The 12,190-nt window shown below is 47.6% G+C and overlaps 2 protein-coding genes across 4 annotated transcripts; one reads left to right on the top strand and one right to left on the bottom strand.

The window, feature by feature from the left end:
• The first annotated feature begins 495 nt into the window (after window positions 1-495).
• LOC100191483 (ATP synthase4) lies at window positions 496-2,762 on the top strand. Its single transcript, NM_001136915.1, has one exon. The coding sequence runs from the start codon at window positions 519-521 to the stop codon at window positions 2,592-2,594; it is 2,076 nt and encodes a 691-aa protein (NP_001130387.1). The 5' UTR covers window positions 496-518; the 3' UTR covers window positions 2,595-2,762.
• Window positions 2,763-3,869: 1,107 nt separating this feature from the next.
• LOC100193476 (uncharacterized) lies at window positions 3,870-9,497 on the bottom strand. Of its 3 annotated transcripts, none has more exons than XM_023300771.2 (6): window positions 9,169-9,497; window positions 8,995-9,069; window positions 6,074-6,217; window positions 5,351-5,815; window positions 5,036-5,271; window positions 3,870-4,397 (listed from the first exon to the last, which is right to left on the bottom strand). In XM_023300771.2, exons 1-6 carry the CDS (start codon window positions 9,463-9,465, stop codon window positions 4,214-4,216), a joined length of 1,401 nt encoding a protein of 466 aa, XP_023156539.2. In that variant the 5' UTR covers window positions 9,466-9,497; the 3' UTR covers window positions 3,870-4,213. The 3 variants fall into 3 exon arrangements, with proteins under 3 accessions (XP_023156539.2, NP_001338999.1, NP_001338998.1); NM_001352070.1 differs by having other exon boundaries at window positions 3,880-4,433; window positions 9,169-9,461; NM_001352069.1 differs by having other exon boundaries at window positions 3,880-4,433; window positions 5,351-5,726; window positions 9,169-9,446.
• Between the last annotated feature and the right edge of the window lie 2,693 nt (window positions 9,498-12,190).

Genomic DNA, 12,190 nt, shown 5'->3' with positions numbered 1-12,190 from the left:
TGAACTGTGTGCTGAAAATTTTCGAAAAATTATGAAAGATTCCAAGACAAATTTCCGAAAAATTCTGAGATACCACGTCGATTTCGATACTGATTCCGACAGAAAATTCCAAAAACTCTGTTTTTAAAAATGCCAATAACGGTGAATTTGATGAAAAAATCAAAATAAGTTTCTAGAATATCGAAAAATTCTAAAATTGTTTTCGTCACCAACCCTCTCTTGGATCATATTCCAACTAAGGTGGTAATGGATCACGATCCGAATACCCATTCACAAAAAGTTAGAACCCTTAAATAATTTTAATTAAAAAATAAATAAAATATTGTCTGATTTTAATTCGATTTGATAATTAAAATTTATAGCGTAAAATGTAGAGTACATTAGCACCCCTTATTCCAACCCAACGTTCGCTGGTCCCACGAACTGACGGACAGAGAGGCGCCGCTGCGTCGTCACTGGTCAGTTGTCCCGCTCCTGCTCTCCTAGCCCAATCCACTCCACAGGGGGCTCAGGAACCCATGGCTTCACTGCCTCTATGCCGCTCGCCGTCGTCCCTACTACCCTCATGGCCTCACCGGCCAATCTCCGCCTCCTTCAACCCAAAGAATCCCTCCTCCCCTGTCGCTGCTCACGTCTCCGTCCAGGAGACGCCTCCCCAACCTCAAGACCCGTCGCCTCCCTCTGATTCCAACCCAAATGGCACAAGGCCCAGCAGCAGCAGCAACACGAGGTTCCTGTGGGTCAACCCCAACAGCCCGCGCGCCGCCGACGTCGCACGCGCGCGTGCCGGGTCTGGCCGCCGCGCACGTCTCGCTTCTGCTGCCGCGGCGCTCGGCGCGTGCGAGACCACCGAGTCCGCTGTAGAGGCCGCGCTTCAGGCGGCCTTCCCCGAGCCTCCTTCCGAGCAGGACGCCGTCATCGTGCTCAACACGGCTGCCGCCACCAGGGCGGAGACCGCCGTGCTCGCTCTCCGCTGGTTCCTGGGGAACGCCAAGGTCCGGAAGAAGGTCATCCTCTACAACGTCGTGCTCAAGTTGCTGCGCAAGAAGCGGCTCTGGAGTGAGACCGAGGCGCTATGGGCCGAGATGCTGCGGGACGGCGTGCAGCCCGACAACGCCACCTTCTCGACCGTCATCAGCTGCGCGCGCGCCTGCGGCCTACACAGCAAGGCCGTCGAGTGGTTCGACAAGATGCCGGAGTTCGGCTGCTCGCCGGACATGCTCACATACTCTGCGGTGATCGACGCGTACGGCCACGCTGGGAACTCCGAGGCGGCCCTCCGCTTGTACGATCGCGCTCGCGCGGAGAAATGGCAGCTGGACCCTGTGATCTGCTCTACAGTGATCAAGGTACACTCGACCAGTGGCAACTTCGACGGTGCACTCAACGTGTTCGAGGAAATGAAGGCAATCGGTGTGAGGCCAAACCTGGTCGTGTACAATACCATGTTGGATGCCATGGGCCGCGCATTGCGACCTTGGGTGGTGAAGACCATCCACAGAGAGATGGTTGACCAGCAGGTGCAGCCCAGCAGGGCGACCTATTGTTGTCTCCTGCACGCATACACCAGGGCACGCTATGGCGAGGATGCCATGGCCGTGTACCGACTGATGAAGGATGAGGCAATGGGCATCGATGTGATGCTGTACAACATGCTTCTGTCCATGTGTGCAGACATTGGCTATGTTGACGAGGCTGAGGAGATCTTCAGAGACATGAAGGCGTCCATGGGTGCCCATTCCAAGCCTGATAGCTGGAGCTACTCATCAATGGTGACGCTGTACTCATCCACTGCCAACGTCCTGAGTGCAGAGGGCATACTGAATGAAATGGTGGAGGCCGGCTTCAAGCCAAACATCTTTGTCCTGACCTCACTCATCCGATGCTATGGCAAGGTGGGGCGCACTGACGATGTGGTCAGATCATTCGGCATGCTCCAGGACCTTGGTATCATCCCCGATGACAGATTCTGTGGCTGCCTTCTCAGCGTGGCAGCAAACACACCAGCGGAAGAACTGGGCAAGGTGATCAGCTGCATTGAGAGAAGCAACGTCCAGCTTGGTGCCGTAGTGAAGCTCCTTGTGGACAGGAGCTCCTCTGAATCTTTTAGAGAAGCAGCCCGTGAACTGCTGAGGAGCTCCCGCGGCGTGGTGAAGATGCCTTACTGCAACTGCCTGATGGACCTATGCGTGAACCTGAACCAGATGGAGAAGGCCTGCGCGCTCCTGGACGCCGCACAGCAGCTCGGCATCTACGCCAACATCCAGACGAGGACCCAGACACAGTGGTCGCTGCACCTCAGGGGCCTCTCCGTCGGCGCGGCACTGACCACATTGCACGTCTGGATGAACGATCTGTATACGTCTCTACAGACCGGCAACGAAGGGCTGCCACCATTGCTTGGAATCCACACGGGGCAGGGGAAGAACACGTACTCGGACAGAGGGCTGGCTGCTATGTTCGAGGCGCATCTGAAGGAGCTCGACGCGCCGTTCCACGAGGCACCCGACAAGGCAGGCTGGTTCTTGACGACGAACGTTGCTGCTAAGCAATGGCTGGAGTCGAAGGCGGCATCAGAACTAGTAACTGTGTAAACTGGTTACTCTGGCGCGTACATAGGATTATTTTTCCGTGTAAGCTACATGTGTTCTCCGATATATGCAGGTGAAGATGTTGAGTTAGCCTATCTCCGACCTTACTCATCCGTATACCTATATTCAAATTTCACTCTATGATTTATAATGAAATTTAAAATAGATCTTAAATACCTACTTGTGCATGGTCTTGAATCTTGTCGTTCCTTAAAAAGGGAGAAAGTTAAACCATATGTACATATTTCACGTGACTTGTGACTTGACGACTGATCTTTTGTCGTTTTCTACAATAATCTGATTTTGTTTTGAGTGACAAGCTCGGAACTGAATTAATCGGATTGTGAAGATTGTAACTGGGTCAATTTCTTTTCTTTTGCACGTGATTATCCTGAGGCTAATCTCCTGTATAATAGAGATGACGATCTCTCCAAAAGGTTCGAGAGACAAACTTAGGGTTTTAGCTGAGAGACAAACTTATCTTTTGCGCGTGATTATCCTGAGGCTAATTTCTGATGAGAGCAACGTCTCTACAATTTTGCCCCGCTGAAGAACTTGCACTGGTTATAGGATAACCGGTTAGGACAAATCAAACTTTTGGATAGCGATCGTATGACTGCTAACCGAGTTAATATACACTACGATATCTGCGAACTTTAATGATACCATGAACTCATCTTTGATATATACTACGACATGAGTTGATATATAGTACGATATCTAGGGACTTTAATGATACCAGGAACTCATCTTTGATATACACTACGACATCTACGAACTTTAGTGATACCACGAACTCATCTTTAATTAGATTGGAGTGATAATAATGTGAACATGTTATTATTATGTGTGATTTATCCATTGTTTATATAGTAATTACTCTAGTAATTAATTTAATATCAAAATACACGATTATAAACGTGCGATTATATATTCATTTCGCCCCAAAGCTCAGAGCAACAGCGGTTTGGACTCCGTTCATTTGAAAAGTGGTAACTCCTATTTAACATCAACGTCAGCATGTTACATGTATGCGTAGAAGAAAGAGCCAGTATTTTTCAGAACAAATGTTTGACCGCTAGATATCGACAAGCAAATGGGGAAGCAAAACTTTAATCAGCAGACTGGTATGGAAGGAGGGATACCGGATATGCTGGGCTGGATCTTTGATCAGCTGAATTTAATGTCATCCAGCAACACGAAGTGAGAAAAAATGGGGAAAAAAACAGACCAACTTAAACTAAGCAGAGTGATGCCATGGCCTATGTACAACACAAAAGATCAATACGGGTGAATTGTTCTTGAAACATTTTTTAACAAAAAAAATGCATATGTTGCAGTTGTTTACAGCAAAGATGCTCAGTGCAGCATTCTAACTGGTAACAGCCTGAGCCTCAATAGATATATATCAAAACAAGGATCAAAACACTGGCTATCCCAATCCTATCCAATGGCAATGCCTATACTAGACTACAATTAGTACTTAAAACACATCAGGTTCACCATTTGTATGGCATATATTCATGCTTTGACCTATTCAGCGTTCACCCTTGTGTCAAGGTATCATCGCAGTCACAGGGAGGATGCCAACTTCCTGAAATTGAAAAGTCCCTGTGAAATGCTCATTTATCAAGAAATTCCAGACCAGTAGCTGTTGGTGTCAATCCATGATCAGCCAAATACTGCTCATTGAAGAACTTGCTTAAATGTCTCATCCCACTGTCACAAAGAATTGTCACGATTGTATGCCCTGGACCCAAATCTTGAGCAACTCTTACAGCGCCAACGCAATTCATGGCTGAAGAACTGCCAACAAATAGTCCATCGTTTTTCAGCAAGAACCTAAGTTATGTTTCAAATAAAATGAGGTCAGTTAATCTGGATTTTCGCTTAGAATTTTGTAAGATGAAGTACTAACTATCTGCTAACTATACAATTTTCCCTTCATCGCTCAAAATATTTTAAATATGAGATGTGGATATGATTATGTTTCTAAAAATGCTTAACCCAACAGTTGATTAAGGGTAAGGCTTCCCTTGAAGCTTAAAGTGACATATAAGACACGATGAGAACTCAAAAGTCCAAAACTAATACTCCTTCCGTTTGTTTTTAGTTGTCGCTGGATAGTTCAATTGAACTATCCAGCGACAACTAAAAAGAAACGGAGGGAGTATCAATTTTCAAGTGGAATTTCAGTTTCAGGGAATCATCACAAGACTAATAGCATTGTTTGACAAGATAAAGGTACAGTGCAACAAGTGAAGAGAAGTGGGATGCAATAAAAGAAGGAAAAAAATGTTCTTAGTCTAATATGTCAGTCCACAGACTATACTGTAGAATGTAGTAAATAAAAATTGTGGTGCAGGGCTAACTTATGCACACTTATTGTTATTACAGATCAAAACTTCTAAATAACAACAAAAATTTCACTCGTAACCATGTACCTTGACATCTCAACAGCTTCCCTATCTGATCCTCGATAGGCTCCATCCAGTTCCGCCATCATGAAATTTTTAGTGACCCTATTGATTCCTATTCCTTCAGTAATAGTATCAAAAGGGTTCTTAAGCCGCTTCCCCTCGGCCTCCTCTTTTGTGTACATCACCCCTCTGGTAACCTTATTGAACAGACCAGATCCAGGAGGGTCCATTAAAAAACATTTGATGCTCCTGTTCTTTTCCTACATAAGGAGTACCATAGTCATAAAAGATGTTTATCTAGGATAAAATATACAAACAAAAAAATAGTAAGCATCTAACCTTAAGATATCGTGAGACTCCGGCAATTGTACCGCCAGTACCAGCTGCTGCAACGAAGGCATGCAGGTTACCTTTAGTCTGTTTCCAAATCTCAGGACCAGTACATTCATAATGTGCTCGATAGTTTGCCAAATTCTCAAACTGGTCAGCAAAAAAACCTCCCTTTGAATCAGAATTCACATCGCATTTCCCACAGTGTGAAAATTCAGTATTGACATGTGCTGGACCACCATTTTGCATCTTGTTTGATTCCCTCTGCATAACCGCTAATTTGTCATCCAGCATCTCAGAATCGACATGTGTTAAACCATTAGTTTGTTTCTCGCTTGATTCTCTCTGTGCAGCTGCTAACTTGTTTGCTTCTAAAGCCCTTCTTCTGGCAATGTTGACAAAATGGTCTCTGTGAGTTATTGAAACAGGGCGCACTCGTTCAACAGTAGCTCCAAGCGCCTCAATTATTTGAGACTGGAAACAATATTATTTCAAGTAAATTGCATATACAGGAGAAAGGCAACAGACAGACAAAAGGAGTTCTGGCTGCTAAGTTGAATACATTAAATGGAACTATGGCAAATGTTATGTTACAGTCGTAGCAGAAATATTCAAGTAAAGCATGTAACACAATTTAGCACACCAGTTGGTCATCATCAATGCAGTTCCAGATGCTAGAAGATAGAATGTTGTAGGAAGCAAAACAAATTATTGGACAGGTTATAACGTTACCTTTTCAATGGCAGCATCATCGGGTATTACAACATGACACCTACAACCATAGGCAGGAGCAACAGTAGCCAAGCTAATTGCTGTGCTTCCAGCACTCCCCTCTGTTACAGTACCACCATATACGAGATCTCCAGATTCTAGAGCCTGGGAATGATAAGAGCTCTACTGTAAATGAAAAGTTGAAAACAAAGTATAAAGGAGTATATACTACTCCCTTCTTTCTAAAATGTAAGTCGTTCTGACTTTTCTAAATACATAGTTTTTGCTATGTACTATAAATAACATATATCTAGGTGCATAGCAAAATCTATATAGCTAGAAAAATCAAAACGACTGACAATTTGGAACGGATGAAGTATATCATAAGGATTTCATTAGTCGATAAACATATAATCTGTTACTCCCTCTGTTTCAAATTATAAGATGTTTTGGCTTTTCTAGATACATAGCAACTGTGTATCTAGATATAATGTAAATATAGGGAAATAGCAAAAGCTATGTATCTAGAAAAGGCAGAAAGTCTTATAATTTGGATTGGAGGGAGAAGATAGGAAATAGTTGTGCTTAGTGGAACATTCTGAGTTGGACGTATCAGGTTCTATGGGCTGCTTGCTCCAGAAACTAATGGTGTATTTGGTTTAAAGAATCATTACATCCTAGGTGAGATGGTGCATCACGAATCCATTTCTCAAATTTTCTGGACTCCAGTCACCATGCTAGTATTAATTATAAGCTTGTGAGCAATTAAGTGATGAAGCATCGACCTATTCGGTTCCACAATGTTAGAAATAATCTTGTCATTAGCATTTGCATGTTTAATTATGTTTTTGTGTATGCATGTAGCCAGAAAAGTGTGCAACGGCAGATCAAGTGCGGGGCAGCAAAAATCATGTGAGACGTGTGAGTTGCTGTTCACTTGAGCCGGCGTATTCGTACGCAAGGAGAGAGGCCAGCATGCCGTGTGATACGACGTGCGTGCTGAAGCACGAAGCCTACATGCGTACATGTAGTGTGAAGTGGCGTGAGACTCGTCTGTTAGCATGTGCAGCAGTTAGTTTCCTGATTAGTGTGCATGGTCATTAGTGGTGGCGTCAGTTTAGGATCATGGCGTGAGTTTAGGATCATGGCTTGAGTGCTGGCCGAGTCTTTTGGCTGGGTCGGGTGGGCATTTGTATGTACTTTGGGTCTATAAATCAATGGAAAAAGGCAAGGCAGTGAATCTGTTCGACCAGAAAACTCTCTCCTGTTAGTTTCTCTCGTGCGTGTGTGTGTTCACCAGAAAGCAAACTAGTTCTTCAAGTGCTTGTGATTAGCACTTGCCGAGTGGAGTGATTCCAACAATTGGTACCAGAGAGAGCTAGCGATCCTGTGGCGATGTCAAGTGACGGCAGCAAGGATGGAGGGCTGTACACACCACCACCCAAGCGCAACAGCGACAACGACTCACCGTCGAGCAAAGCCAAGGCGAGTGGAAGCTTCGGCAACCCGGCGACAATGACAACGAGGAGGCTCCCGCTCCCGATGCTGACAAGGACGAATTACGCGGTATGGGCAGTGAGGATGAAGTATATCCTGCAAACTAGCGGTGCATGGGGTGCTGCTGTTCGTGGGGCTGCTGAGGCCGTAGATGATGGCATGAACCAACTAGCCTTGCCGATCATCTGCCAAGCTGTCGACGACGACACACTGCTACGCATTGTGGAGGAGACCGCTGCTGATGTGTGGGATACACTGCGCTCCATGCATGTGGGCGTTGAGCACGTCCAGAGGCAAGGATCCAATCCTTGCGTCTTGATTTTGATAACCTCAAGATGAATGATGCAGAATCCATGGATGACTTCGCGGAGAAGTTCATGACGCTTGTTGCGCAGATTCGTGAGCTTGGAGATGCCATGGAGGAGAAGTACGTTGTGAAGAAGCTGCTGCGATCTGTCTCCCAACAAGTTTATAAACATGCTTCGTCGATGGTGTTGTTCAATGACGTCAACAAGATGACCATGGAGGAGGCAATTGGGTCGTTGAAGGCACATGAAGAGATTCTCAAGGGACGTGAGGACTAAGCACAAGAGCACCGACTTCTCATGGCAAGAGCACAAGGCAGTGGTGGTAAGAAGAAATTCGACAACAGTAAAAAATTTCCATGTTATAATTGTCAAGAGCTAGGACACTTTGCATACGAGTGTCCGCTCAAGAAGAAGACGGCGGAGACATCGCTGCTTGCCACGGTGGACAGCGACGATGAACCAACCTTGTTGTGAGGCATGCCAAGATTAGGGGGTGAATGTTAGAAATAATCTTGTCATTAGTATTTGCATGTTTAATCATGTTTTTGAATTTTAGCCACGGTGGACAGCAACGATGAACCAACCATGTTGTGCAGCAGTTAGTTTCCTGATTAGTGTGCATGGTCATTAGTGGTGGCGTCTGCTTAGGATCATGGCATGAGTTTAGGATCATGGCTTGAGTGTTGGCCGAGTCTTTTGGCTGGGTCGGCTGGGCATTTGCATGTACTTTGGGTCTATAAATCAATGAAAAAAAGGCAAGGCAGTGAGTCTGTTCGGCCAGAAAACTCTCTCCTGTTAGCTTGTCTCGTGCGTGTGTGTGTTCACCAGAAAGCAAACTAGTTTTTCAAGTGCTTGTGATTAGCACTTGCCGAGTGGAGTGATTCCAACACACAAACCATAGAATGATAGAAACAAGTGAGGAATGTGCGGATGATGGATTAACTCATTCCTCAAACAGAACACCCCATAAAAGGATCAATCAAATCTTTGAGTGAAGATCTACATGCTCAAAGTACCTCAAGTACGGAAGTACCAACAGTCCAGTTCTGCAACTTCTCACCACAACCATTATTTTGCAGTTCTTAATACCCTCCCGCATAATAACCATATCCTATCTAATCAGGATGGAAAATTTACCTCCTCGATGATCTTAACCGCCACGCGGTCCTTCACGCTGCCACCCGGGTTCAGGAACTCAGCCTTCCCCAGAATCTGCAACCATACCATAGGGAGAGCGTTACAATTCACTACCTCCAAACTTTACTCAAAACATAAAAGCAGAGCAACATCAGCAAGAGTCCACGCGCGAACCTCGCATCCTGTAGCGTCGGAGAGGCTGTTGATGCGAATGAGAGGTGTGTTGCCGATGGCCTCCACGAGACCCCTCCGTCGCACCCGCCGGCCGCTCGCGCGGGAGAACCCAACCGTAGGGAACCACGAGAGTTTGGCTCTACTCTTGTGGAGGAGGATGTAGCAGGCGATTAGGGATACGGCGGCGGCCGTGGCGGCGGCCCCTGCCGCCGTCGCAGCCGCCATGTCAAGGGAGAGGCGGAGCGCGAGAGAAGCAAACGAGCTTCGAGAGACCCGTGGTATATGGGCCAACTGCATCGCCCGAACAGACTAGAGTTGTCCAAACGGCCCAGGGTCGTTGGGCTGACACAGGTCCGGACAAAATAGCACGGTTCAGATCTGGTGCTGCATAGCCTATTTTATGTATAAAAAGTAAAAAACCGAGTATTCTAGGTGGTTACTGTTATCAATTTCAAAATTTTGGTTCATGACATTATCTACGTTTCAATCGTACACTGACAAAAATGTCTTCATTGAGGATCTGTTTGGCTACTCCTCCACCGACGTGAGGTAGCATAACCCGCCGTCGTCGCTCTCTAAGCATGGAGTGCGTGGGCCTGCGTGCAGTCTGGCCATCTCCTTCCACATGAGAGTGAGGCACTGTTTTTACTGTCATTGGTATGCACGAGCAGGTCTCCAGTGAGGGCATTTTTTTAGGAGAGTCCTATACGTGTGAAGCGTATATAATGACATGAGCCAAATTTTTAGAATTTAATAATGGCAACCACCAAATGTCACAAATTATAATGACATCTTTAAAATCCTCGATTTTCATGATGGCATATATCCGAAAAACCTTTTATGTATGCCTACTAATCTATTGTACCAACATGAACATGGCCCATTGAAAGGATCACGATGCCCAGGAGGGAGGTGAATTAGGCTTTTCTAAAAATCAACACTAGTTAAAACCTAAGCAAGAGCTCAAATTCACCCCCAACAACTAGCATTAAGAGAATAATACTAGAAATACAATAATGCTAAGACAATACTTCAAATACTTGCTAAACAAATACACAATGTAAAATGCTTGAATTAAGTGCGGAATGTAAAGCAAGGTTTAGAAGACTCCTCCATTTTTTTTCTCGAGGTATCGAAGAGTCGGCACTCTCCCCTAGTCCTTGTTGGAGCACCCGCGCAAGGGTAACGCTCCCCCTTGGTCCTCGCAAGAACCAAGTGCTCACTACGAGATGATCCTTTGCCACTCCGACGCGGTGGATCCCTCATGACTGCTTACAAACTTGAGTCGGGTCACTAACAAGATCTCCACGGTGATCACCGAACTCCTAACGCCACCAAGTTGTCTAGGTGATGCCGATCACCAAGAGCAACAAGCCGTAGACCTCCGCTTGACCAAGAGAAGCCTAATGCAAGTGGTGTGTGCTCTAGGTGGCTCTCGCTAGCGCTAATGAGGTCCAAATGCGGGATTAAGATTCTCTAATCATCTCACTAGGCTTTGTGGTGCTTGCAATGCTCTACCAAAGTGTAGGAGTAAATGTGGGCAGCAAGACAATGAATATGGTGGGTGGAGGGGGTATAAATAGCTCTCACCCACCAACTAGCCGTTACCAGCAATGTGCTGCGCATGGGTGCACCGGACAGTCCGGTGCGCCAATGGTGCGCCACCGGTGCGCCAACGGTCGACTCCAACGGCTAGTTCTGACAGCTAGCCGTTGGGCAGATGGCACACCGGACAGTGAACAATCACTGTCCGGTGCGCACCGGACGGTCCGGTGTGCCACTAAAATTCAACTCTCAAACCCTGCGCTCTCGGGTTTGTGCGAGGGGGAAACCCTTCCCTGGGCCAACTTGGCCCCACCTGACAGAGGGCGCACCGGACAGTCCGGTGGCCCACAGACAGAAACCCTAATTTCTATTTTCTGTTGTTTTTCAAATCGGTTTTCGTTCTAACTTGTGAGTATGTTCTAGAGTGTCACCTAGCACTATATGTGAGTGTGAATATGCACCAACACTACACTAGAACTCTCTTGGTCAAACTACTCATCGACAACCCCTCTTTATAGTACGGCTAAAACAAAATAAAAGACCTGTCGGGGACCATAACTAGGGGTACCCTCAAGGCTCCTAATTCTCAGCTGGTAACCCCCATCAGCACAAAGCTGCAAAGGCCTGATGGGTGCGGTCAAGTCAGGGATCGATCCATTCGAGGGACTCGATCACGCCTCGCCCGAGCCTAGCCTCGGACAAGGGCAGCCGGCCCCGGAGGATCTCCGTCTCGCCCGAGGCCCCCCTCCAGCAACGAACACATTTCCGGCTCGCCCGAGGCCCTGTCTTCGCCAAGAAGCAACCCTGACCAAATCGCTACGCCAACCGACCAGATCGCAGGAGCATTTAATGCAAAGGTGGCCTGACACCTTTATCCTGACGCGCGCCCTTCAGTCGACAGAGCCGAAGTGACCGCAGTCACTTCGCCGCTCCACTGACCGACCTGATAGAGGGACAGCGTCGCCTGCGCCGCACCGGCTGCAGTGCCACTAGACAGAGTGAGGCTGACAGGCAGTCAGGCCCGACCTCAGGCACCATTGGAAACTCCGCTCCGCCCGACCCAGGGCTCGGACTTGGGCTAAGCCCCTGAAGACGGCGAACTCCGCTCCGCCCGACCCAGGGCTCGGACTCGGGCTAAGCCCCTGAAGACGGCGAACTCCGCTCCGCCCGACCCAGGGCTCGGACTCGGGCTAAGCCCCTGAAGACGGCGAACTCCGCTCTGCCCGACCCAGGGCTCGGACTCGGGCTAAGCCCCTGAAGACGGCGAACTCCGCTCCGCCCGACCCAGGGCTCGGACTTGGGCTAAGCCCCTGAAGACGGCGAACTCCGCTCCGCCCGACCCAGGGCTCGGACTCGGGCTAAGCCCCAGAAGACGGCGAACTCCGCTCCGCCCGACCCAGGGCTCGGACTTGGGCTAAGCCCCGGAAGACGGCGAACTCCGCACCGCCCGACCCAGGGCTCGGACTTGGGCTCAGCC

The sequence above is a fragment of the Zea mays genome, chromosome 1, assembly GCF_902167145.1.
Source record: "Zea mays cultivar B73 chromosome 1, Zm-B73-REFERENCE-NAM-5.0, whole genome shotgun sequence".
Classification (NCBI taxonomy): Eukaryota; Viridiplantae; Streptophyta; class Magnoliopsida; order Poales; family Poaceae; genus Zea; species Zea mays.
The sequence above is the reverse complement of the archived record's forward strand: the minus strand, read 5'-3'. Positions and strand labels throughout refer to the sequence as shown.

What these genes read in the sequence shown, in the direction of transcription:
- LOC100191483 (NM_001136915.1), top strand. Translation starts at nt 519, where the DNA reads ATGGCTTCACTGCCTCTATGCCGCTCGCCGTCGTCCCTACTACCCTCA.
- LOC100193476 (XM_023300771.2), bottom strand. Translation starts at nt 9,465, where the DNA reads ATGCAGTTGGCCCATATACCACGGGTCTCTCGAAGCTCGTTTGCTTCT. An exon ending in CGGTTAAGATCATCGAGGAG is followed by an intron (nt 6,218 to 8,994) that starts GTAAATTTTCCA and finishes TATCATTCCCAG; the next exon opens with GCTCTAGAATCTGGAGATCT. An exon ending in ATGATGCTGCCATTGAAAAG is followed by an intron (nt 5,816 to 6,073) that starts GTAACGTTATAA and finishes TATTGTTTCCAG; the next exon opens with TCTCAAATAATTGAGGCGCT.